Source organism: Heloderma suspectum, chromosome 1 (assembly GCF_057233095.1).
Source record: "Heloderma suspectum isolate Gila_16-S chromosome 1, 16-S_ref, whole genome shotgun sequence".
Classification (NCBI taxonomy): Eukaryota; Metazoa; Chordata; class Lepidosauria; order Squamata; family Helodermatidae; genus Heloderma; species Heloderma suspectum.
This window is the reverse complement of record NC_139458.1, coordinates 100,834,430-100,860,422: the sequence shown is the minus strand read 5'-3', so window position 1 is coordinate 100,860,422 and position 25,993 is coordinate 100,834,430. Positions and strand designations below refer to the sequence as shown.

The window sequence follows — 25,993 nt, the reverse complement described above, 5'->3', positions numbered from 1 at the left end:
AGGGGATGTTGACCTGGTGTTGAATGGGGTACGGCTACCCTTGAAAGACCAGGTCCGCAGCCTGGGGGTCATTTTGGACTCCCAGCTGTCCATGGAGGCTCAGGTGTCAACTGTGAGCCAGACAGCGCTGTATCAACTCCATCTGATACGGCGGCTGCGCCCCTTCTTTCCCGACCATCTGCTCCCATCGGTAGTACATGCCCTGGTCTCCTCTCGTTTAGACTACTGTAATGCGCTCTATGTGGGGTTACCCTTGAAGACAGTTCGGAAGCTGCAGCTGGTACAGAATGCGGCAGCTCGCCTGATTAAAGGCAGCTGCCGGCAAGATCACATCACTCCAGTGCTGAAGGAGTTGCACTGGTTACCAGTTGTTTTCCGGGCCAAATTCAAGGTGTTGGTTTTGACCTTTAAAACCCTATATGGTTCCGGCCCAGCCTATCTTAAGGAGCGCCTCCAGCAGCACCAGACAGGCCGCTTAACAAGATCAGCCTCGGATGGCCTTCTCTCTGTTCCATCAGCCAGGACAGCTAGATTGGTGGGAACGAGGGAGAGGGCCTTTTCTGTAGTGGCCCCCACTCTGTGGAACTCCCTCCCTAGGGTACTCCGTCATGCCCCCTCTTTAATGAGCTTCCGTCGTGCATTAAAAACGTGGCTGTTCAGGCAGGCATTTGGGGTGGGTTAGGGTATTTTAGAAAATGTTTTTATTGTAGAATTTTATTGTTTTATTGTATGTTGTACATCACCCAGAGTGGCTGGGTGACCAGCCAGATGGGCAATTAATAAATTAAATAATAAATAAATAAATAAAATCTCTCAGCACCCTGACCCTGGGGGAGCTGTGGCACTTAAACTAGGATAAAGCCAATATAATTTTGTAGTGGAGACTGGACCCTTAAATTTTGCCTATCTGTGATCCACTCTGGTGGATCATAGGGCTGCAAGTTTGAAATCATCTGCTGTCCCATGAATTACTTCAGTCATGAATCACAACAGGTGGGGCTGTTGGAGGAAAATGCAGTTTTAAGTCCTGGACAGCTCATTTAATTGCCACAGGATTGTGCTTGTGCTAGCATAGGGGATCAGCATGAGATGAAATGGTAGCAGCGTATGTAGTGGTGGCCAGTGAAGCAGTTTGCTAGGCAAAACAGCCAGAGGCCACATGATGTCAACAGAAGGGGGAGAAGAAATCCCACTCTTAATTTTGGTGCTGGGATTTAGCAGTGGAGGTGGGAATGGTGTGCTACGTTGATAGCTGCCCCTGTTGATTCAGAAGCTCGAGTGTATGGTGGGAGTGGTCTGGGTGGTGGGATATCCCTCCTTCCTCTACCACTATGCTACAATCTCTGGCAGTTTTCATCTAGTGAACCATCTCATTAGCTGCCAGTGTATAGAGTACAGTGAGGAGGGATGTACAGTGGACTCATATCCATTCCTCTCAGAACCATCAACTGAATACATCTTCATAAATATTAACATGGAGGATAAGGCCATCGATGGCTACTAGTCATGATAGCTGTACATTACCTCCAGTATCAGAGGCAGTATGCCTCTGAAAAACAGTTGCTGGGGAACATGAGCGGGAGGGTGCCATTGTGCTTCTTTCCTGCTTGTGGGCTCTCTGTGGGCATCTGGTTGGCCACTGTGGAAACACAATGCTGGATTACATAGGCCTTTGCTCTGATCCAGCACAGCTCTTCATATATTCTTTTAAATTTTATTTTGAAAACAAGGTAGAATACGAGCAGCAAAAAGAAAACACATAACAATACAAGTTCACTGCAGTGATCATTGGCTTCCATAGGAAGCCAACTATGTGGACTGCACAACCAATGCTGGTCCAAGTCAGTTAGTTGTGAAGAGCTGGGGGCTGTCTTCATGAGTGATTTAGTGCAAAGTTACAGCAGTCTGAATTCCTTTGTGGCATATGATGTCGTCACCAATCCACTGCCAACCAGCCACTTCCCTCTTGAAAAGCCACATTTTCTGAAACTCCTTTTACTCCGACTTTTTTACTGAGAGTGGCTCCCTGGCAATTTTGCCACAATGTACCATGTCCCCCCACACACACATTTAATTCTAGGGGTGCCTCTGAGACCTGGCAGTGATGTGGTCAAGGGGGTGGGATGCCCCATTCCCTCTTGTTTCACTAATGGAAGTAGTTTTTCCCATTGAGAAAATCCCTAGGAGCACAGCAGCGACCCCTAACATTATCACAGTAGTGGGGACACTCATTCACATTGGGTAGCCTGCTTTTAATCTTTAATGTATCCCCCCTTCTGTGGATGTTTACTCAGAAGTAAGAAATAAATCTTACTCCCCTGCAGTGAAAGGGTTAAAGGCTAACTTTAGTAACTCACCCTAAAGCGCTCTTTCACTTCTCGCTGTTAAATTGCTATTGTGATGTTGCGCTTCTTTGATGTTCTGTACTTTCTTTGATGTAAAGTTGTTTCTCTGTTGTTATGTATATATTCCAAGAGCTGTGTGATCCCTGAAAACCAGCTTTTAAAGTTATGGTACAGTGTTTTAAAGCTTTTTAAAGGTACGGTACTCCCCAGGTTTATGGAGACTGGCAACACGGAAATGATGGATTGGCTCAGAAAAGTGAGAGGCATCTAGTGTTGTATTGCATTACATAAAAAGATTGACTGGTATTTCCAGTGGGAACTGCAAAACCAGTGACAATCGTAGCATCCCTCTCGCATAATACTAGAAACCAAGGGTATCCAATGAAACTAAGTGGTGAGAGATTCAGGACAGATAAACTAAGCACTTCTTCACACAGTGCATAGTCAAACTATGGAATTCACAACTATAAGATATAGTGATGGCCAGCAACCTGGATAGCTTTAAAAGACAATTAGACAACTTCATGGAGGACGAGGCTATCAGTAGCTACCAGTAGCTACCAGTCATGATGGCTATATTTTACCTCCAGTATCAGAGCCAGCATGCCTCTGAATAACAGCAGGAGAGATCTGTTGCGCTAATGTCCTGCTTGTGGGCTTCCCATGGATATCTGTTTGGCCATCATGAGAAACACGGATGGACTAGTTAGGCCTTGATTCAGCATAGCTCTTCTTACATTCTTAGGATCATATCTGAGAGCTTTGGAAGATTTGATCAGGATAGATACAAAAAGAAACAAAGAGAAGTAGATATACATAGAAATGAAAGCATTTCTACTTTTCCAGTAGCAGGACCCAAAGGTGGTACAGCCTGAGATAGATAAAGCTAAAAGAGGACAGTTAAGAATGAAAAATAATGCAGACTCTCTGAAGTAGCCACACCTCACCACGCAGCATATGTGTCTGCAAATACACCATTCCCTGAGGGATGGCACTGGAACAAGTAGAGGTTGTGCAATGGAACGCTGTATTCTGATTCTCAATTCCTCTCCACAGTGGCCAAGTTTTAGTCCATAAGTGAAAAGCTTTCCATACCAGTGGAAGTTTAACTATCAGGGTTGTATCCAATGGATTATATCCAATGTTAGTCTAACTTAAGTCCCATTCATTTCAATGGGTCTACTTTAAGTAGGGCTAACATTGGATATAACCCTCAGTTCAGTAGTTCTGGAGAATGGGAAGAAGGAAACTTTAAAAAGGTGACTAGTTAGTGATGGTATGCATGCACCACATTGGTTCATGGTCAAAGTATAGTTATAGCCAAAACAAAATTCTGAAATGCTTTGACAGGACCACATACTCAGCTAGAATGAAATATATGTTGATGCAGTTCTAATATGTAATTTTAACTTATTCTTATATCCTGACATGAAATAAACAAAGCTGTTTTATTTACTGGTTATTAAACAGATTATATATAAAATCTTTGATTTTCAAATTGCTGTAGGGCTAACCAAGCAGGAATAAATCCCCTTTTTATCTCTCTGTGGCAGTGATTCGAAATGATGATTTGATCTTTCAAATACTGCAGCTTTGGTCTGTGACATTTCTTCCGTATCCAGCATTTGTTCCCATTCTTTATTTCCCACTGAAAGAGAATTTCATTCTGATGCAGAGATATTATTTTGTGACTGTTATTCAACTCTTACCTTTGAGGGTATATATTTTTTTTATCTCAGAAAAGATTTTCCCCTTGGAATTTACTGTATTTTTACAATTCATGACCCCAAATGTTTGAAATAGCAAAATCAGTGTGTGTGTGTGTGTGTGTGTGTGTGTGTATACATACATACATACATACATACATATATATATAATCATTAGTAAATACTATGCTTTAAGGTAATCATTGCACCTGTAAGAAATCTCCATAGCATCAAAGGGCTGTCTATCAATCTTTAATTCTGTCATTGCATAGGTACATGAGAAGAGTTCTGTGGGATGAGATGAAAGGCAGATTTATTCCAGCACCCTGTTTCCCACAGAGGTCAACCAAATGCCTCTGGAAAGCCCTTAAGCAGGACATGAAGGGGATTGCCTTCTCCCAATGTTATTCCCAGCAGCTGGAACTGAGAGGCGCAATGTTTCTGAAACCTGGTAGCTGAATGTAGTCATATAACTAATACCCATTGCTAGATTTCAGTAATGCCCCACACACACACACGGAAGGACCACATACTTGGGCTTTACTACAGTCCTTGGCCTGGTTTACATATGCATGTCAACTGCAGCATCAAGTGATGACTTTGGAATATGCATCGGCCATTGCAGATATTGCACCTCAAGCAGAACTTGGGTGTCATCCAATATCACCTTGAACACAGTGCTTTTCAATGGAGTTGGTGGAGCTGAAGGAAGCAGAGCTCAGAGCTGAGAAAAGGAACAAGCCTTCCAGACTGGGGGTGGGGGTGCATGCCTGGAGTTGGTTGCTGAGGGGAGCAGGAAGCTGTGCTGTGAGATGGTGGTGAAGCTTCAAGAAGGCAGCAGAGTCCAGCGCCAGAATGATTCAATCAGAGTTCTGACCAGAGGGACCTTCGGTAAGTAGTCCCTGGGACAGAAAGTCCTAGAAGCCAGAAGCAGCAGGAAAATCTGGAGGCAGACTGCTGTGCAGCATGTGTTCCTGGTTGTGAGGGACTGGATGGGGTAGAGTTTAGGAAAATCTGGCCTGAGAGAAAAGCTACTGAGAGCTTATTTAGCTGAGGAAGTCTCTTGTTATGTATTAGGAACTGTAATTAAGCATATGTAACCTAAGTGCAGGGCTGCGGTGGCTTAGGGGTTAAGACACTGAACTGCAGACCGGAAGGTCAGCAGGACAGCAGTTCGAGACCTGAGTGCTGCATGACGGAGTGAGCTCCCGTCTTCAGTCCTAGCAGTTCCAACCTAGCAGTTCGAAAGCAAGAAATTGCAAGTAGATAAATAGGTACCGCTTCGGCGGGAAAGGTAACAGCGTTCCGTGCACCTCGGTGTTCAGTCATGCCAGCCACATGACCACGGAAGCATCTTCGGACAGCGCTGGTTCTAAGGCTTAGAAATGGAGATGAGCACCACACCCTAGAGTCGGACACGACTGGTTGGGGACACCTTTACCTTTACCTTTTTTAACCTAAGTGCATTTAAACAATCTCCAAAATACAATTTTAAAAGAGAGACTTTATTTCCTTATGTAAATAATTCCCTTAATAAACATCTTAATTTGTTTATCCTATTGTCTCTAGTGGTGGTGTCAATCCCATGCCTACACCTACACCATAGGAACCAAGCTATTGAGTTTCTATTAGATAAAGAGGGTTTATCTTGATAGCAGCAGTTCAAGTTTTGAGATTGCATTCTCTAACTCTTAAGGTCTGTTTGAGAACTTTTTATGACACACTTCGGGAGTGCCATAGACCTAGGCCTCAAACTTTTAAAAAGGGAACATAGTGGGATACCCACATTGTTCCATCACATATACTATCTTCAAAAAGGCAGGTTCGTAAACTTAGATGCCTGAAGTTATACAGGTATCAGCTTGCTTATGTGCTCTTTCTGTGGTAAGACCAGCAGCTGAAAACAGTTCCTGAAAGAAAGAAAAAAATGGTGCATCTAAGCCTAAAGAACAGCCTTTCCCAACTTGGTGCCCTCCAGATTTATTCCCAGCCATCATGGCCATTGGTGGGGTGATGGGAGTTGTAGTCCAAGGCATCTGAAAGGCACTGGGTTTGGGAAGGCTGCTGTACAAAGTTATCAAACCACTAATCTCAATCTAGGTATGGATCATACATGCGTGAAAGCAAGAAGATTTACTGAGCCCTCCTCCATGCCAAACAGCTGATATTTGCAGCTAATATTACTAGTCTATGTGCATACATCCCCAGCTGCTGTGTTCACACACTACTGGACTAAATCCACAGTGTGTGTCTTATGCTTCCATAAGTCCTAGTCACAAAGACTAGCTTGACCTCCAGGCTGAATACTTAGGAAGATTTGTGGTATCTGTATAAGCCACAAGATATAACACATATTGTCGTATTTCCCTTACAATGGGGCTCTGAAAGCCATAAGACAGGTTTGTACAACTTGTGATCAAGCAAGCCAAATGCAGCCCTCCAGCCATGTTTGGGGCTCAATAAATTCCCAGTTTTGTCCTGCCAGCCTTGAGTTGTCAAGCTTCATAGGGTATATGGCAATTCCAGGCTTCTTTTTCCAGTCTTAAATTTGGGTGGCCCCAAATTTCAAGATTTTTTTTAAAGTTCACATAAAAATGTCTATGCATTTCTCCACAAATTTCTCCAAATGCAATGCATTTCTGAACACTATTTGGTGCTGGAGAAGACTCTTGCGAGTCCCCTGGACTGCAAGGAGGTCAAATCAGTCCATCCTAAAGGAAATCAACCTTGAGTGCTCATTGGAAGGACAGATACTGAAGCTGAAGCTCAAATATTTTGGCCACCTAATGCGAAGAGAAAACTCTCTGGAAAAGACCCCGATGCTGGGAAAGACTGAAGGCAAAAGGAGAAGGGGACAGCAGAGGATGAGATGGCTAGATAGCATCACTGATGCAATGAATATGGACTTGAGCACCCTTCGGGAGAGAGTGCAGGACAGGAGGGCCTGGCTTGCTATGGTCCATGGGGTTACGAAGAGTCGGACACAACTGAACGACTGAACAACAAAGTGTGCACTTTCCCTGCATATATGCATTTTTGTATACATTTTTTTTGACTGGAAAACTCCATTACAAAAATCAGGGGCAATGCAAATTTTGAAGGAGTGCTGGCTGGGGAATGCTGGGAGTTGTAGGACTTTTTTTTTTTGTCTAAACATGCATAGGATTGTGCCTTAAGTTTCAAAAGTGCGACATTAGGTAGGTTTGCATGAAAATGTGAAGTACATGAATTTCTCCCCCATCCCTACCATTGTACTGTTACTAGTTGTCTGTGCAGGGTCTGCCTGAGAAGCACAAACACTTTCCCATACTAGAGCTCTTAATTAAAGGTACTATAGCAGTGGGCTGCAGAAATATCTAGTCATCTTTGACACATCTGGGCTGTCACGTACAGTGAATAATTATTGCAAAGAGGTGGCCCATATAAGTCACGCCAGAAGAAACCACAAAAATGCTTTCGTTATGTAGAAAAGGATAAATAGAGCATTTATTAACACTTTTTTGCAGCAACAAAAGTGACACTGTCCACATCTTTTCACAGCAAAAGCTATGGCCACATTTTACATCACTTTGAGGCACAAAGCAAAATATTTAATTGATTTCCCCCCCTCCAGATCAAAGTATGGTTCACTTAATTTTATTCTTGTATAATAAGAAAAGAAGAAGAAGAAAAACAGCAATCCTCGAGTTGTATATTGCAGTAGCAGGGCCTTAAAATACTAGCACAATACAAGGAGCAGATCAAAAAATCCAGAATGGCTTTTAAACATACAATGACAGTTGTTTCGTCAGAGTTGGGAAATGGATACTTGTTAGAGCATTAAGTGGTCTGGTATTATATGAAGTTCATTGTTGATTGGTCTTGTCTGTTTTGCTGTTTGGAATTTGTTATCCCAACTGTCTCAAGGATCTACAACAAGCTGAACAAAGAGATTAAAAGAGCATGCACTTAACAGTGCATGGCACTTATTGCTTGGTACACTAACATTACAATTCTTGTTGAATAACGCTTAAAAAACACAAGGCCTTGATCTAGAGCTCCATGTTCATGGAGCTCCCACAGAGCTTCCACTTTCTCAGGTTTCCCTGTTCACTTCAATGGGGATGGCAGGTCCACACACACATAAAAAGAGGGGCATACGCCGAATTGCTCTTCCATTCTGGCAAATGGAAGCTTGTACATACAGAAGTTCAGTGTGCACACTAGAGCTCCTGCATGGTATGGGGACTCTTGATCAAGGCAAAGAGCTACAGTCCACGGCCCACGGAAGCCAATGGCAACCCTTCCATATCTTGATGGATCTGAATTGCACTTGAGCATTGTAAAATACAATCTTCCTAAACCCAACCCCAGTTATATGCCGCTTTGGGCTCACCATGAAGATTGTTTCTCATATTCAGTGTCCATTATAATTATATTTATTTGAAAGACAAATACATTTTTTAAAATTCAGAAATCTTTAAAATAGTACTATTTTCTATAATTATACAGCATCTTCAATAAACTATGACTTTATTTATATAATTGTGGCACAGCATCTGAAAATATGAAAAACTATCCAGGATTAAACAAATAGCTAAATTCTTTCCCCTTTCTTGCATTTACTTCAAAACAGGCATCAAAAGAAATACATCCAGTTTGTTCTAGGGCTACTTGTCTGTGGTACAGTTTTTTCTTTGGATCTGTTTGGGTGATGCTTTCTTTCTAACTTATTGTGACTTATTGTGGCCAGTAATTTACTACAGACAATGAATATGCCCAATACTCCTTTGTCTTGCTTAAGGTCTTTAACATTCTGTGTGGAATGTCGGACTAAATGTGACTTTATACTGGTTGGTACATATCAGGCAGAACGTGGCACACACAACTGTATGCATTTGCAAATAATAGAAATAAAATATTTGTGCCTAAACATTCAGTGAAAACAACCAATTAATTCCTTTATCACAGAGTAGCCTGCAGCATATAATCACAATAAATACACATTATATCTTTGTTCTGTAAAGTCCTGATTCAATTCTCTGGAAACGGAACTGGATTGGGGCTTTATGGTTATCTAAAACAGAAGCCTTTTTCTCTAAGTAATTCTTGTCTTTGACCAACTGGACATTTCTTACATTGTACCAAGTAAACATGTGGATAACTGTACACAATCAATTTTATTATCTCTTTCAATACAGTAACAAATATGTAAGTGCATTTTTAAACAATCAAGTAGTTTTGGCTTCTAAAGAAAATAGTTGATGATCCAACTTGGTTGGTTGTGCTTTAATCCTTAGTTATGAGCGTTCTGCTCATTTATACTGCAAGTACCTAGTTTCCTTTGTATATTTGACCAGATAACCCTTAAAACTCTATAGAATGGAGACACCCAAATGGAGGTGATGAGATGTCACAAACTCATACAGATTGCACTTGAATGGTGTTTTTTTTTTTCATTTTCATTTTACAATAAGACCTTCTTGTCTGATATGTGTTTACATGTTTATATCACATTTTTGTGTGGGTGCAAACAACCACAATGAATAAATCACGAACACTACAAAATATATCCCATATAGGCCTGTTATGAATAATCTTCTCCGTCCTTATAGCTATATGAGTTTTGTGCTTCTTCTTGTACAAATTCTTCTTTCTTCTCCCAGCCATTTGGCCAGCCACCATTGACTTGGGTCGTAGCACCATATGATTTAGTGGTACCATAATTTACATAATTCTGAGTAATGTCTCCTGTTTCTTCATCGAGTTCATCTTCATGAATGAAGCCACATTTTTCTTCGCTCATCTGTTCTGGGTCTGCCCATGGTTGTTTCTCTCCCGAAGCAAATATGCCATAGAATATGACTCCCCCATAATGGACCAAAGCAGCAATAAGGAAGACATACTGCCACTCTTCACGTGTCTATGAGGAAGAAGACAGCAGTATCAAAATAGTGTGTGTGTGTGTGGGGGGGGGGCTCTTCTGAATTTACATTATTCTTTATAGGAATTATGGCTAGTCAATACAGATTCTATGGATTGGCTTCAGTTGCTGCAGTAGTTAGTAGCTTCTCGTGCTTGGCATGAGAAGCAGACATATTGTCTTCTGCTCTGCTTACAACTCATGAACACATGAAACTAACTTACATTGAATGAGACCCAAGTCTGACAGCGAGTGTCTCTCCTGGATCTCAGGCAGAGGTTTTTCCGAGCTCTAATACTTGAGGGCCAAAACAAACATTACTTTAAATCTGTACCTAGCAGCTATGTCCTTCTTTCATCCCTACTCAAGGGCAGATGCAGGGGGCCCAATCTGGATGAGGACCCTACTGTGGAGTGCAGTGTGGCTTTTAAGATCTGAACTGGGGGCTCTGTCCCTACTCTAGAGTAAAAATGAAAGCAGATGTAGCTGCTAAATACAGATTTAAAGAAATGTCTGTTTTGGCCCCGAGATCCTTTTAACTAGAAACACCAAGAATTGCATCTGGGACCTTTTGCATGTATAGCATATGTTCACACTTTAACCTGTCACCAATTCTCCTTCAACAGAGCGAATACAGTCTTAAGAGTTCTAACTAGTGGTATTTCTACTATTGCAGCTTTATGAAGGAAGTGATGATAGTCAAAAGCAGCCTTCCCCAACCTGGTACCATCCAGATCTTTTGGATAACTCGCTTCAGTCCCACCAAGCATGGCCAATGGCCAGGGATGATGGGAGTTGTAGTCCAAAACATCTGGACAGCACCAGGTTGAGGAAAGCTGGCCAAGGGAGATAAAGTAAGATGAAAATTCACATTAAGGAATATGCAGGTTATGGGATACTCTATCAGAAGATACAGCCCACTGTTTGGGTGAGCTTACACATTCAGGCATGTTTTGAAAAGTGAAAGCCAATGAATGAATCTCCCAATTCTTTTACCAGGATGGATTCACATTAGCATTGTGAGTTGGAGAAGCGTGTGAACTGACTTTTGGCATGGAAATGTCATAATATGTGAGCCTACTCTGTTTACTGGTGCAGCTGAATGACAATGCAGTTTGATGAGATTGTTCATTATTTCCTATTTTTTTCAAGCAGAGTTCTTGATAACTATTTTGGAAACAGCATTGTAATGAACCTTACCTTGTTCTTTGTCATTGCTCCAACTATTATAGGACACACCATTCCAGACAATGTACCAACTCCATTTGAAATCCCCATTAAGATACTGGCGTACCTTGGGGCAATATCTAAGTGGTTAACATTGAACCCTGTAACATAAAGGCATGCTTGTAAACTGGTCAGCAGAGAAAACACTGCATCAATTAAGGTTTTTGTTTCATTTAACTGATTATTTCACATTATTACCGTATTCACAACCTTGCAATCATATGGGCTGAATCTACACATAGCACTTATACCGTTATCATACCGTTATCATAACTATTGGTGCCCATTGGTGTCATGTGTGCCAACAGTTATGATAACGGTATGGTAACGGTATAACTGCTATGTGTACATTCAACCATGATTAATCTAAATCCTATTTTTGTTTATATGGAAGTCTTCTCACCCAATGGCTCTTTCTCCCCTGCTTCCACCTGCAAGCTCCCCCACACGCACCCCTCAAATCTGCTTTGGAGGGTATCCCAAACCTCTGGAACATATTTTGAGGGTGTGCAGTTCTGTCAGTGAGAGAACTTAACCGGATGCCCTCTATTGAAAAAGAAGTTAACTTACCAGATATAGCAAATCCACTGAATCCCACAGCAAGCACTAAGAAGGAAATGGCGACACCTCTACTATGAGAATATCCAACCACCAAGAGAAGAGTTGCTTCCATTCCAAAACCTTGGGGAAATTTTTTTTTTAAGTATTTGAACTATTCATTGTCCTTGACTATCTATTAAAACTATAAGAGTATGATGGATGGATAGACAGATAGATGATAGATCATTTTTAAACCATAGTGTCCATATCATTATCAAAGGCAATGATGAGATATATAATCTTACAGTTGGTATATTTTAGGATTCTATTAATATGATATGGTACAATGTTCAACAAAGATGCCAATCCCAGTAGCTGGTAATGTATGTCTTTTCTGGTCCCTTCCTGTGCCGTGAGGCCCACCATCGAATCATAGAAAAGTAGGGTTGGAAGGGGCCTATGAGATCATCGAGTCCAACCCCCTGCTTAATGCAGGAATCCAAGTCACAGCATCCCTGACAGATGGCTGTCCAGCCTCATCTTGAATGCTTCCAGTATGGCCCACTACCTCCCTAGGTAATTGGTTCCATATTTTATTTCTGTTGATTTATATGGAAATTCATATCCTGCCCTCCAACAAATTATTAGGACAGCTTACACAGTCAAGGAAAGGAAAAACAATTACAATGTATAAAATAAAGCCCATGGGTTGGATCCAAGTTTAAGCTGGATCAACTGTGGTGGCGGAAGTAGACTTCCCGTGGCAGCCCCTCCAGCCCCCTGAAAATGCTACACAGAGAGTCAGGAGACTCTGCTTAATGGGGTGAGCTGTGGTGTGAGGGAGAGGGGGATCCCCAAATCCCAGGCAGAGGGACATTCTGTGAGCAGAGCTCTTTCTCTCATGAAAGGTCCCTTCCTCTTGTGAAAGGCAGAGCCTGAATCCAACCACATATTAATGCCAAAATATATTTAACACACCAGTGTGTTTTCTTCCCACACCACTTGAGTAACATATAGAGGTGTACAAAATCCCGCTTACCTGGCTCCGCGGGTTCTGCAGGTGGGGGGAGGAGATCCGTTCCTCCCCCCCCCAGAATCCTGCCCAGCTGGCTCCGCTCTGCGGCCAGGCCATGGAGCGGCTGGCCAGGCCAACCCGCAGCGGGGCCTTCAGCTGCTGCCAGGCTGGTGCAGATGCAAATGGCATCCTGTGTAGGGGATGCCATTTGCGTCCCTATGCCGGCCCGTGATAGGCTATGTAAATATTTACGTAGCCTATTACGGCTAACGCAGGGATGCCATTTGCATCCCTGTGGAAGCCGTGAAAGGCTATGTAAGTATTTACGTAGCCTATCACGGCAAAACTAAGGGCTACGGCGGCCGACATTTGTGTTCCCTTTTTTTCCCACCATGATAGGCTACGTAAATATTTACGTAGCCTATCACAGCAAAACAGAGGGGCACAAATGGCAGCCACTATGGCGGGAAAAAAAGGGAACACAAATGGTGGCCGCCGTAGCCGCTGCCATTTGTGTTCCCTTAGTTTTGCTGTGATAGGCTACGTAAATACTTACATAGCCTATCACGGCTTCCACAGGGACGCAAATGGCATCCCTGCGTTAGCCGTGATAGGCTATGTCAGTATTTATGTAGCCTATCACAGCTATATGGAAGAAGCGAATGGCAGCTGCAGATGCGGCTGCCATTTGCAATGCAGTGCGGATGGCAGCAGGTAGGTGCTCCGTTCCAGGCCCATTTCGTGGGGCGGGGGGGCTTTGTTCCACCACGGATTTTGGGGAGCCGAATGTGCTGGCATTCAGCCTCACCGAGATCCGTGGCGGAATTCTCCGCCATGCCTAGTAACATAAAAATACAGTGTTCACTTGGAAGGACCCAGCAACAAGGCTCGATCACATGCCAATGTTGTTGTATTTGAAGGGAGCTAGGCTAGCTAGGCCGTCTTCTTAGAGAGGGTGTTCCACAGAATGGACACCACAATGGACAGACTCCTAATTTGTGGCCCCATCTACATGGCACCGCTTTCACCCTCCACTCTGTCGCAACTGTGCAGCATTTCAGCTTTGAATTAGCTTCTGGTGGTATGCACTCGCAATTTACTGCACACTTCCCTAACAGACTCCGCCATGCCATTTTTTTTGCCATTATACTTAAATGTGCAGCTGTGCAGTCCCATGAGTGTGGGGTTGCAACACTTCAGTGGCTGTTTTGTATTTAGGGTTCTGCTGTGTCTTTCTGTCCCTCATTAGGTAAAAAGTGGGTGTTTTGTGCTCCCGCATCTCCACGTCATCTGTTTGTCAGTTCTCCAGCTGGAGACTCTCACGATGGTTTGCACTCACAAGCGTGAGTGGTACATTCCTACACATCACTCCGAAATGGTGGCCAGAGTCCTGCCCCAAGACACCACCCACACACACCAGCCCTTGGGCACTGAGTCCAAAAGCAACCATTGCGAAGATACAAAGCTGCAAAAGTGTGATTAAATAGATGAAAACGCCTCTCTGTGCCTCTGTAACTGCGCAGCTGCGAAGGGATGGGGGAGTAATGGGGCGTCACAGAGTGACACAAGCACTATGCATGCCTACAACACAACCACCGCAAAATGCAAAGTTGGTTTGGGGAAGGGACGGACAGCTTGCAACCGTGGGAAACCCGCAGCAAATCAAAAATGTCGGAGCAAAACGCCTCCTTGGAAATCCACATTTTCTGAGAGAAAACCACGGATGGCTGTGAAGTGGCAACTTGTGTTGTCTAATCAAAAGGACCTCAACTTGCACCCACTCTGGAGTAAAAGGCTCATGTAGATGGCCCCTGTCTAACTGCCAAACAAATCACAGACGATATAGGCCTGATTCATATCACACAATAGCTTAATTTACCTGCCAGGGCTGTCGCACTGTGCCAGGTGCCTGCAGGTACCATTTTTGCATGGTGCTCGTGGGCGTCTGGCTTGCTATGGCTTGTTGTGGCATGCAAACCCAAGCAGCAAGGGTTGTTTGAGGGTTAGACAACCCTCAAATAACCCATGGCTTCTTTTAGGGCTATTTGAGGGTTGTTAGCCATGGTGGGCTGTTGTGTCATGTGAACCAGGTCTATGTCTTCTGTGGTTTGTTTGGCAGTTTCACAGATTAGGAGTTTGTCTATTGTGATGTCCATTCCATGGAACACCCCCTCTAAGAAGATGGCCAAGCTAGGCTATTTGAGTGTTGTCCAACCCTCAAATAATCCCATTGCCTGGGTTCGCGTGACAAGCCAAGCCATGGCGAGTGGGGCACCCATGGATGCTATGCAAAAATGGAATGTGCAGGTGCCTGGAATGACGCGACAACCTCCATAGGTAAATTAATCCACAGTGGGCTGTCGTGTCATGTGAACCAGCTCATAGTTCTTTGTTGTAGGACTTCAGCTGATGATCTGAATAAGCAGAAAGGTTTTCCTGGAAGGAGGTGCTCCATAGCGTCACTGGACGCAGATTCTGTAGGGCTTCAAAGGTTAAAATGAGCAGATTGAATTGTGAATGGGGACAATCTTCTCCAGTGTGATGCATTAGCAGTGTCAAAGTGTCATTGTGGGACCTTAGTGCTATGATCTGCTCATGCTGAATGGCAAAGCAGAGAATTAGGCTGTTTATCACTCTTCCTTAGGCAGTGAACAAAAAAGGAAGGCCTCTAACAAATTAAAGAGCAGTGATGGTACTGGACATGTTCTGTCTAAATATTGATCAAAGATGCATAAATCTGTGAAGGCAGAACCTTCACTCTTAGTCTGGAGAATAAGCTAGCTCAAAGCTAGTTCATACTGTTACCCATCCATCAGTCCTCTTGGCATGGTGTCAGGAACACAGGCGCATGTTCTACCATGCAATAAGACTGTGTGACATGAAGGTTCCACATTCCACCATCTGCACATAGGCCAAATTTGTGCCCCCACCCCACCCCATCTGAAGTGTGCCTGAGTGTGTTCTGCCATGCAGGACTGACAGCTGGGTGAGTGTATGAACCAGCCCCAGGGGAACCACTTTGCTTATGCCACAACATCTTTATCATAGTAACTGTAAGCAAAATCAAACATTAGGTGTCTATCGGACTATATGAACCTGTTGATATCTGGTTGTTTTATGCTAGACAGTGTGCTCAAAGCCCTTCAATGAAATGTAATGGCTTACCTCCACAATTCATTATTTTCCTGACAGTAGTGGTTGAAAGAATTTGCCTGCTTCTTAGAAAGTCCGCAATTTGTCCCCCGATAGGAACAATAATAGTCATCACTAAATGTGGCACAGCGGATAACATTCCCACCTAAGGTTAGAATGAGAAATGGAGTTATAATCAAATGTATTGACTGAGCATTTTATGTGTGTGTGCGTGGGGGAGGGGGAGAATGAACAACAGATGAACAGTTTAATGGTTCCCTGTATAAGTTGAAGGAAACTTTTACAGAGACAGCAACTTAATTATGTTTAACTGAGAGCCTTTCTACACAAGGCCTTTACTGTGTGCTTGGGATTGCTCACGGTAGTTTGCGGGTCCTTTACATGACTTTGTCATCCTCCAGGGCCTCTCCCATTCTTTGCAACCATTTCTCCAGCTTTTTTGAGACTGAGGAAAATGTGGTAGTATTTAGAAATGATGGAATGAGACTCGTGTGTATTTGTGCAATTCCACTATACCACAGTGCCACTTAGTGGCTGAGTAATGAATCATATAGAAAGGCAGAGAAAGACAAGCCCTGGAAAAGAAATGTGTAAAGGAGCTGAGCTTAATCCCACAAAGAATCTGGAAACAGAAGCCTCGATAAAGGTGTGGGTTAAAAGCCTCATGTAGAAAAGCCCTAAAGAATGTCACCAGTGTGAAAAGGTAGGAATTTGGTTTTATGATTCCTAGGAATAAACCTGCCAACAACCCATAATAATGTACCATTTATTTCCATCTTTAAACATCTTCTTGAGTGTGAATAAACAGCACATAATAACTACTTTGAGCCAGGGCTGGCCCTACCATTAGGCACAATAAGGCAGGTGATAGAAGCAGTGTGTGTGTGTGTGTGTGTGTGTTGGGATGGTGGGATAAGGAGCAGTAGCAAGATCTTGGAAGATGCAGCTGTGTGTGCCATGTGGCCTGCCCTACATCCCCTAAACTAGCCTACTGTCCTCAGGTGCATGCAATGGAAGATGCTCGCCCACTGCCGGTGTTGAAGTAAAATGCGATTGCCCATCTGGTCCTCTTGTGTACATGGAATGGGAAGAAGCCCCCCCTTGTCCTTTGCCTCAGGCAGCAAAATCTCTTAGCCCTGTTTTGAGCTTCCTAGACCAAATATAGATTAGAACTAGGATTTGCTTGTTCTGAATCTTGCTACCACAGGATGTAGTCATGGCCACCAATTTGGATGGCTTTAAAAAGGGTTTAGACAAATTCCTGGAGGAGAAGGCTATCAATGGCTGCTAGTCCTGATGGCTATGTGCTACCTTCAGTATCAGAGGCAATGAGCCTATGTGCACCGGTTGCTGGGGAACGTGGGCGGGAGGGTGCTGTTGCGCTCATGTCCTGCTTGTGGGTTTCTGGTCGACAGCTGGTTGGCCACTGTGTGAACGGAATGCTGGACTAGATGGACCCGTGGTCTGATCCAGCAGGGTTCTTCTTATGTTCTTATCACCAGAACTATGCGCTTCACTTTGGATAAGGTCTCATTAAGCCCCTTCAGGGATCAAACTGCTGTTTTCAAGAACTCTGCTGCCTTAACAAGTTGCTCTGCAACTGAACTGGTCACCCCCTCCTCTGGTAATCTGTGCTGGTAGTGAGTGGGGATGCCTGCTGGGAAGCCTTCTTGCTGATGCAGGATGCTCTCTCTCAGCCATTGGACATCTCCAGGCCTCTGAGAGAGATAAAGGCAGCCCTGCTGTGGGGGTGTGGGCCGCCCCTTTGGTCTGCCCCTTCAGGATGCCACGAGGGCGGGGGTGCCCCACCTTCTTTGTTGGTTGCTTGTCACCTCTCTGTATGCTTGTGCAGTTTAATATCTGTTGTTCAGGAGAAGGTTTCTTGGGTGAAAGCCGGGGTCTCCTATAATAGTAGCTACTTTCCACAGTTGCCCACCCTGGGTGAGAGACGGGGGTTAGGGACTTTGTGTGTCACAAATGCTTCCTCTGCCCAGGGTGAAAGCCTGTGGTGGCTAGAAGCTGGTCTCCCTCTAGGTGAGAGACAGTGGGGAGAAGTGACTGTAATGATCCACGTGAGAGATGGAGTGCGCATGAGCCTGCCGAAGTTAACTCCGAATGACTGGGAAATAGTTTGCTGGTGGGTTGGCAAGCCTGATGTCCTTATGTGACCAGTGCCTGGTTGTTTCCACTAACTATTATCTGTGACTGTGCTAGGTTGGCTGTGGGTGATTCAGTGCATGAATGGCGTATGTGGGTTTTGAATGGTTGTGGGTATGTTTGAGTTGTGAGTGGTGTGTTAAGAGTGTGTAGGAAGCTCTATTGTGACAAGTATGTGCTTAGAAAATACAGAGATCCATGGAGATGGTGCCTCTATCCCAGTGACTTGGGGCAGAAGGAGATATGGTAGGAGGAGGGGGTTGGGACATCAGAGTAGAATGGGTCACAGATGTTTATACACTGTTCCCCTTCTACCTGGTAGCTCATCCACTGTGGCCTGCTGTCTTGTGGTGGGCTGGGTGGAACTGATCTGACTCAGCTCTGCCCAACTGGGTTCTCAGTGCAGCACCAACATAGGTTGGAGGGCCGGGGGAGGGGGCAGTCGTCGTGGCTCATAGAACTTCAATCTCTCTCACCAGGAATCCACTCCACCTTGGAGCGGGCCTTGAGGGGCTGCACTTGGTGTTGGGCCATAGAGACAGACTGGGGATGCTTCTGGTGTGCTGCCCACCCTGCTGCCCAGCAGCCTCCCTGAGTGAACTGCCAGAGGCAGTATCAAGTGTGGCGTTGGAGGAACCCAGGACGGTGGTTCTGGGTGACTTCAACTTCCATGCCGAGGCTGCCTCTGGAGTTTCAGCTCAGGACTTCTTGGCCTCCATGACAACCATAGGGCCATCTCAGTTTGTCATCGGCCCAACACATGAAGCAGGGCATACCCCTGATTTGTTTTTTGCTCCAAGTTGTGAGCTGGGTAGCCTGAAGACTGGGGGGGGGGGTGTTTCCAAGTAACCCCATTGTCATGGCCAGATCATTTCCCGGTAAGGTTAGAACTCATGGTGTTACTTCCCCCCTGCAGGGCTGGGGGACCCATTTGGATGGTCCACCCCAGGAGACTGATGGAATCCAATGGATTTCTGAAGGCTCTTGGGGGTTTTCCAGTGGAGAGAGCTGGTGATCCAGCTGAGGTCCTAGCCTCACTGTGGCTTGGCCACGGTGGCACAGGCACTGATAACCTCAAGACTGGTTTACTGCAATGCACTCTCTGTGGGGTTGCCCTTAAGGCTGCTCCAGAAGCTGGAGCTAGTGCAGAATGCAGCAGCTCAGCTGTTGTCAGGAGCGGCCCCTTTTCTGCATGCAGCTCCTTTGCTGAGGGAACTGCACTGGCTGCCTGTCTGCTACCGGGCCAGGTTTAAGGTTTTAGTACTAGTGTACAAAGCCCTAAACAACTTTGGACTAGGCTACCTAAGAGAGTGCTTTCTCCTTTACCGACCTGTCCGGTCACTGAGGTCATCAGAGGGCATGCTCCTAGTGGTTCCCCATGGACCTATGGCCCAATTGGAGTCCACCAGGAGAAGAGACTTCAGTGTGGTGGCCCCCCTTCTTTGGAACTCCCTGCCCCTGGAGGTCAGGCAGGCACCAACATTGTCTTGTTTCTGGCACCTCCTGAAAACAGCACTGTTCCAGGAGGCATTCCTTAATTGACCAGTCATGGTTTCTATTTGCATTCTGTTTTTTTAACAAGCATAATTTTAATGTGGTGTTTTAATCCTTTTATTCTTTTACTGTTTTATCTTTTGTTCTCACCGCTCCCAAATCTGTTTTACATATGGAGCAGTATACAAATATTGTAAATCAATCAATCAAAAATAAATGCCTGAGCACCTGAAGATCAGTTAACAGAAGGATTTCACCATGTAGGAACTTCAGCATAAATCCTAGTGTGTGCTGACTTCTGCCTCTGTCAGTGCCATTATGCCTAACCAATTGTGTGCGTGCACTGCCCCACCTGCTGGGTTCAGCATGGCCACCACAAACCACAGCAAAGATGGGTCAGTGGTGCTGTGCCATCAGCTGGATTTAGACAGAATTCCTTCTGTGGAGGTGTATGCAGGCTTGAGGAGGCCTTGGGCTGGTGGGCCCCTTCCTCTGTTAGTGGGTCCTGGCAGGCTTACCTGGCTGCAGTGTCAGCACTCTGAGCAGCACTGGGCAGCTGGGTCCAACCACCCTTTACATGGCCCACAAGGTCCTAGAGCAACGTTAGTTGACGGTCATTGTGAGAAATGAAAAGGGTGGCTAGATCCAGACACCTGGGGCTGCCAGGCCAGAACAATTTTTTAAGGATGTCCCAGGGATTTACATCTACCACTCTGCCACTGACAGCCATCTAGCTCCAAGGCAGTGGTGAAACAGGAACTAACCACTGCAAAGGATACCATACCATATACATATTCCCTGAATAACAGATGCGATTTCCCAGCATTTTGGAAATTGGAGCTTCAGTTAAGGAAAGCCCTTAATACAACATCTTAAATGGAAAGGATTGGGGTGGGGGAATCAAATTAGTCTTTGGGGCATGCATGTAAAGTGCTGGGAATCCTACGTTGCAAGCTGAATTAGAAAAATCTGTACCTGGGGTTATTGGGAGCGACCTGGGGGGAGGGTAGTTAAAGGGAAAACACTGTTCTGCAGCACAGTGTTTAGGCTCTATGACAGCCTTTCCCAACCTGGTTCCCCCCAAGTCTTTTAGACTACAGTTCCCATCATCCCTGACCATTAGCCATGCTGGCTGGGTCTGATGGGAGTCCAAAATATCAGGAGGGCACCAGGTTGAGGAAGGCCTCCAAGGGAACGTCTGTCCTCACATTTTGGAAAGTGTCCCATAAACTCCATCTGTGCTGTTTAAGGGCCATCTCCCTGGTAATTCTCAAATAACATCCACCTTCAATATATAGTCAATGGCTGGATCCACTCTGGTATAAAGCTATATGACAATTCCAGGTGCTTTAAAAACAAAAACAGAAACCCACCACCACCCACATAAAGCTATACAGTTTGCTAGTTCCAGTTGTTTTAAATAATACACATACCTTGCTTATTTCAAATCCAAACACCTCTTCAAAGTAAGCAGGCTGACTAATAAGCAGCAGGTAAAAAGTCCAACTTCTACAGAAGTTTGCAACAATTATTGCATAGACTGGCATAGAAGTAAAAAATTTTCTCCATGGAGTCTTGTATTTCTGAAACAAAGAAAGCAGCATTTCATTTGTTTTCATGCACATTTATTTATTATGCATGCCATCACAGGTTTTGAGTTCTGACCAGGCACACACTTGGTGTTGCTTTACTTGCAAATGTAAAAATAAGTAGAATGTGCCTAAGTATTTGGAAGATACTTAGGGATTGGCAGCAGAAATGTAAAGTGATACACAAATACTTATGGCACATATTGAAAATAAGTTTTTAAAAAATCCCCTAGTCCTTTCTCTTTTACTTGTACAAGTTGTGATAATAAAATTATGTCCAGCATTTTTTTAAAGGAACAGATTTCATGGTTTTATTATTTGACATTGCTGCACCGACCTTTCTGTTGTTCACTGAGCTGCTTGAGATTCACACATACTTAAAAAAAAAGCTTTCAAGATGAAAATGAATTAAGATGTTACATTATAGCCTAAGACCTGGTTCAGTGTTTGGTGAGTCCAACATTCATTTTCAGATCAGCCCCTGGCCATGCTAGAATCTCATTTCTCTGGATGTCAGCATAGAAACACACACCGTAGTAGAGTCCTTACTTCCATTGCTCCTAAGAGATTGGCACTCTCTCCAATGCTCTCTTCAATGTATCTGCGTTCTTCATCTGAAATTGTGGGATGCTTTGCAGGGCTCTCATACGAGACCAAAAGCCAAAACATGTACCAGAAAATGCCAAAACTTCCTGTTGAATATACAAAGGAAAGATGGATTTAAACTGAAACACTCTTAAAAATATCACAGAAGAAGCCAAAAATGCACCTGATTGGTATCTGGCATTTTATGTTGCTTTTCTTATAGTAAGGGTAGGTAACCTGTGGCCCTCCAGATGTTGTCTGACTACAACTCCCATCAGCCCTAATCAGCATCACTAATGCTGAGGGATGATAGGAGCTGCAGTCCCACAACATCTGGAGAGTCACGAGTTGCTCACCCCTGTCTTATACTCAGTCTTAAAAGAATTGTATTCTCTATACACACACCTTTACATTTCTCTAGAGCAATATTAGGTGACATTGTGAGAAACGAAAAAAGGTGGCTAGATCCAGCCACCTCGTGCTGCCAGGCCAGAATAATTTCTTTAAGGGGGTCCCAGGGAGTTAGATCCACCACTCTGCCACTGATATTCATCCAGCTCCAAGGTAGTGGTGAAACAAGAACTAACCACAGCAAAGGATACCATACAATAACAGATGCAGTTTTCCAGCATTTTGGAGCTTGCATTAAGGAAAGCCCTTAACACAACATCTTAAACTGAAAGGTTTTTTTTTGTCAGTGGAATTAGTGTTATAAGCTCAATTTGAAAAATCTGTACTTGGGGTTATTGGGAGCCACCTGGCGGGGGAGGGGGGGTTAAAGGGAAAACATTGTTCTGCAGAGCAGTGTTTAGGCTGTATGGTAGCCTTTCCCAACTTGGTGCTTCCCAAGTCTACAATCCCCATCATCCCTGACCATTGGCCATGGTGGCTGGGTATGATGGGAGTCAAAAACATTTTATGTTACTTTTCTTATAGCAGGGGAAGGTAACTTGTCGCCTTCCAGATGTTGTTGGACTACAACTCCCATCAGCTCTAATCAGCATAGCCAATGGTGAGGAATGATAGGAGCTGCAGTCCAAAAACATCTGGAGAGCCACAAGTTGCCTGCCTCTGTCTTAGAAGATCACTCTTAAAAGAACTGTGTCCTCCATGCACACACGTACTGGCCAAGTTCAGGAGAAGCTTCCCAGTCCCTTGTGGATGCCCAGTGGCTCTCAGTGGCGAGCGGGATCAGAACCCTGCTGGGATTGTGTGGGGCTGCCGTTGCGTGAGCTGATGCCTCCCCTAAGGGTGGGCGTGCAGCTTCTGCTTGATCACAGCACTTTGAGAAAGGCCTGCTGCACTTGTGCAGACGCAATGTGGCCATTCCCTCCTCTTTCTTCTCCAGGAAGGAACTGATCTACACCATGGGCAACTCCGTGCAATACCAGTTCTGGGCTAAAAAACTTCCAGTGGCCCTGCGTGAGATGGCCCACAATGGGAGGGGGAGGGGGGAAGAGTATCTGGAACAGGTAATTGCAGATTAAACAGAAATGCATGATCTGAAATACATTGAAGCACTTAGCTTTTCCACAAACTATTCACTAGGGGTGTGCACCGACCACGAGATTCAGTTCAGAGCCCAATTCAGCAATTCTGAAAACAGCCTGAATTGGCTTGGACCAAAGCTGCCTGCTTTGACTCGATTCTGAGTCTCAGTTCAGAAATCCAAATCTTCATGCCTCCTATTGACTATAATTGGAAATCAATGCACGACTATGCCTTTTTATCTGTTTGTCAGAAATGGATGAATTCTGCAGGCATAGCTGTCCCATGTAGGGGGCTAAAGCCTGCCAAATTTCAGATGAATAGGTCTGTGCGTGTGTGCGTGTGCGTGTGCGTGTGATGTGCTCCTTTAATTTTTTATTTTTAAAAAGGGAACTGTCAATCAATTTCTTGTTAGAACTGGATGGAATTTGCAGGGACGGTAGCTTCTTCTGAGGGGATCAAGCCTGACAAGAGCAGCCTTTACATTTGGAGGGTTTCCATAAACTGATGTGCTCAGCCCCTATGTTTTTTTGCAGGCAAATGTTATGAAAATGGCATATAGCATAGAGGTGACCCTAGTTAAGAAACTGGGAAAAATTCAAGAAGATGGGTGCAGCATTTTTGTGTGGAAAGGACTGTAAAGATTTCACACACACACACACACACACACACCCCCCCCAGCCGCCACTCTCCATGGTTTTTTGGGCAATTTTATTGATTGATTGCTTTATGTGTTTGTTTATTACATTTCTCTATCACCCCACAGCCAAAGCTCTCTGGGCAGTTCACAGACATTAAAACCTCAAGGTACAGCATATATGAAAATGGCAGGTGTCATCATGGAGGTGTGTGCCTCAGCAAGAAGGCTGCAAAATTGCAGAAGGACAGGTGCATGGACTAGGGTGTTATGATGAATGAAAAACAGTTTGAGACATTTTTTGTTTTCTACTCAAGTCACAGAAAGTGCAATAGGACAGGGGTAGATGATGGACCTGGACTGGAGCTTATAGTGGCAGAAGGACCTGAACATCCAGCATCTTCCAAGCAAGCACCCAATGCTACACCTTCCCAGGTCCCACCGACTCCACAAAACCTCTTTTAACATTCCGGCTCCTGGGAGAGAGAACTAGCAAACAGCACTGAGTGAACGCCGGAGCAGTCCTGAGATGTATTAGTTCAACATCCCTCCTTCAAAGCACTGAGATTGGAGAGCCCTGGTACAACTATTCACTGTGATTAGAAGTTAGAGCTGCCACTCACAAAACTACACCTCCTCACTCCTCTCCGTCCACCCTCTCTGCACCTTGGTGTTTTTCTTATACAGAGAGCTTGGGGAGAAACATAAGCATTTTTGGAGACACCCTGTCTGTGCCTCTGTGTCCCCCCGAATCCCGAACCTTCAGGAGTGTTCGGATTCAGATTTGGTCCTCTTCAGAGGAGCCTCACTTTGATAAGGACATCTCCCAAATCTGTCTGAATCAGCCTGATTTGGATCAAGATTTGGCCCAATCCAAAGCACACCCCTACTATAAATGAAATATTGTTGCAACTTGAAGAGGTTTCTTTGTACTAAAAATATTCATCCCCTCACATCAGAGCTGTGGCGCTCCGTCTGACAGCATCACACACTTCTGTGCTAATTTGCAGGTTTTGTGCTAATTTGCAAGTTATACAGCAAGGTAGAAACAGGTGCACTTAACATATTGTCTCACTGACAACACCCAGGCAACATGTTGGAGATTTAGTCTGTGCTGAGCAGTAGGTGGTAAGCAAAACGAGCAGTGTTAATTAGTGCAGTGTGACTATCCTAGATTTTTTTTCTATTCTTAACCATGGTGTACAATAAATAAAGAAAACCTTTTTTAATCGGTACTTTTGAAAGAACTTAAAATAGAACCATGATGCATATATGTCCAAAATGCCATCTACATATGTTCTTATATGGGCCTCGTTCCCTAGATAGGAAAGCTGCAGAGCAGGTAAAAAGTCAACTGCAGCTTTCCCATCACTGCATCTGCATGTAGGAAATGCTCCACTTGCTGACTTTTTGCTTGCATATAGCTGTTAAAGGTACAGGAAATCTGCCAGGAAAAAAAGGTGGAACCACAAATGTTACATATTGAAAAGGCTCTCTATAGAAAACATCAAAAGGACATTACAAAAAGGTCCCACATCGCACACCCAGTTACTGAGACCTTTCTACGCTGCCCGCTGCAATTAAATTAATTTCAATAAAGATCTATTCTGCTAAGGAGCTAGTTCATGGGCTTCCGTTCAGTTTGTCCTGTTTTCTACTAAGCTAAGTGCAATGTGACTGAGTCACAGTCCTCATTTAGGCCTAATTTAGGCCTAAATTAGCAGCCTGAACAATTCTGCTGTTCTGGAAATTATAATGCACCTTCATATGACCTATTTCTCTTCTGCTTAAAACCCATTTTGAATGTTATTCCCCTCAAAATCCCCTCAGTGCTTTTCTCCTTGTACTTTCAATATGCAGTACAAGAAAGGTGTTGGGAGGGAGCCATATTCTGAATTATACTGGTGGGTCCCACAGCTCTCTGATCCTTAAGCAATGTTCTTTCATATCCACAGAGATAACAGCCCTCATTCCCCAGAATTCAGAACTGTTTCCTTGTCACAGGAGATGGAATATTGAGTTTTCTATATAGTGAGCTTTTTCAAAGGGCTCACACACTTGATCACATAGATCTAGGGTTGTACAGACTGAGTAAAATTTGTTCCATCTGTGTTTCCCAGATTGTTAGGCGCCTTTCATTCCATCATCAGCTCAT

The 25,993-nt window shown here is 44.3% G+C and overlaps 1 protein-coding gene across 1 annotated transcript in view; it reads right to left on the bottom strand.

The window, feature by feature from the left end:
• Positions 1-9,617: 9,617 nt before the first annotated feature.
• Positions 9,618-25,993, bottom strand: part of SLC17A6 (solute carrier family 17 member 6) — a 69,764-nt gene continuing 53,388 nt past the window's right edge. The window contains exons 7-12 of the mRNA XM_084828116.1: positions 21,678-21,820; positions 20,973-21,122; positions 15,901-16,033; positions 11,751-11,861; positions 11,154-11,281; positions 9,618-9,953 (exon numbers count right to left, since the gene is read on the bottom strand). Of these exons, the coding sequence (XP_084684242.1) occupies positions 9,618-9,953; positions 11,154-11,281; positions 11,751-11,861; positions 15,901-16,033; positions 20,973-21,122; positions 21,678-21,820 (1,001 nt within the window). The remainder of the gene's footprint in view (positions 9,954-11,153; positions 11,282-11,750; positions 11,862-15,900; positions 16,034-20,972; positions 21,123-21,677; positions 21,821-25,993) is intronic.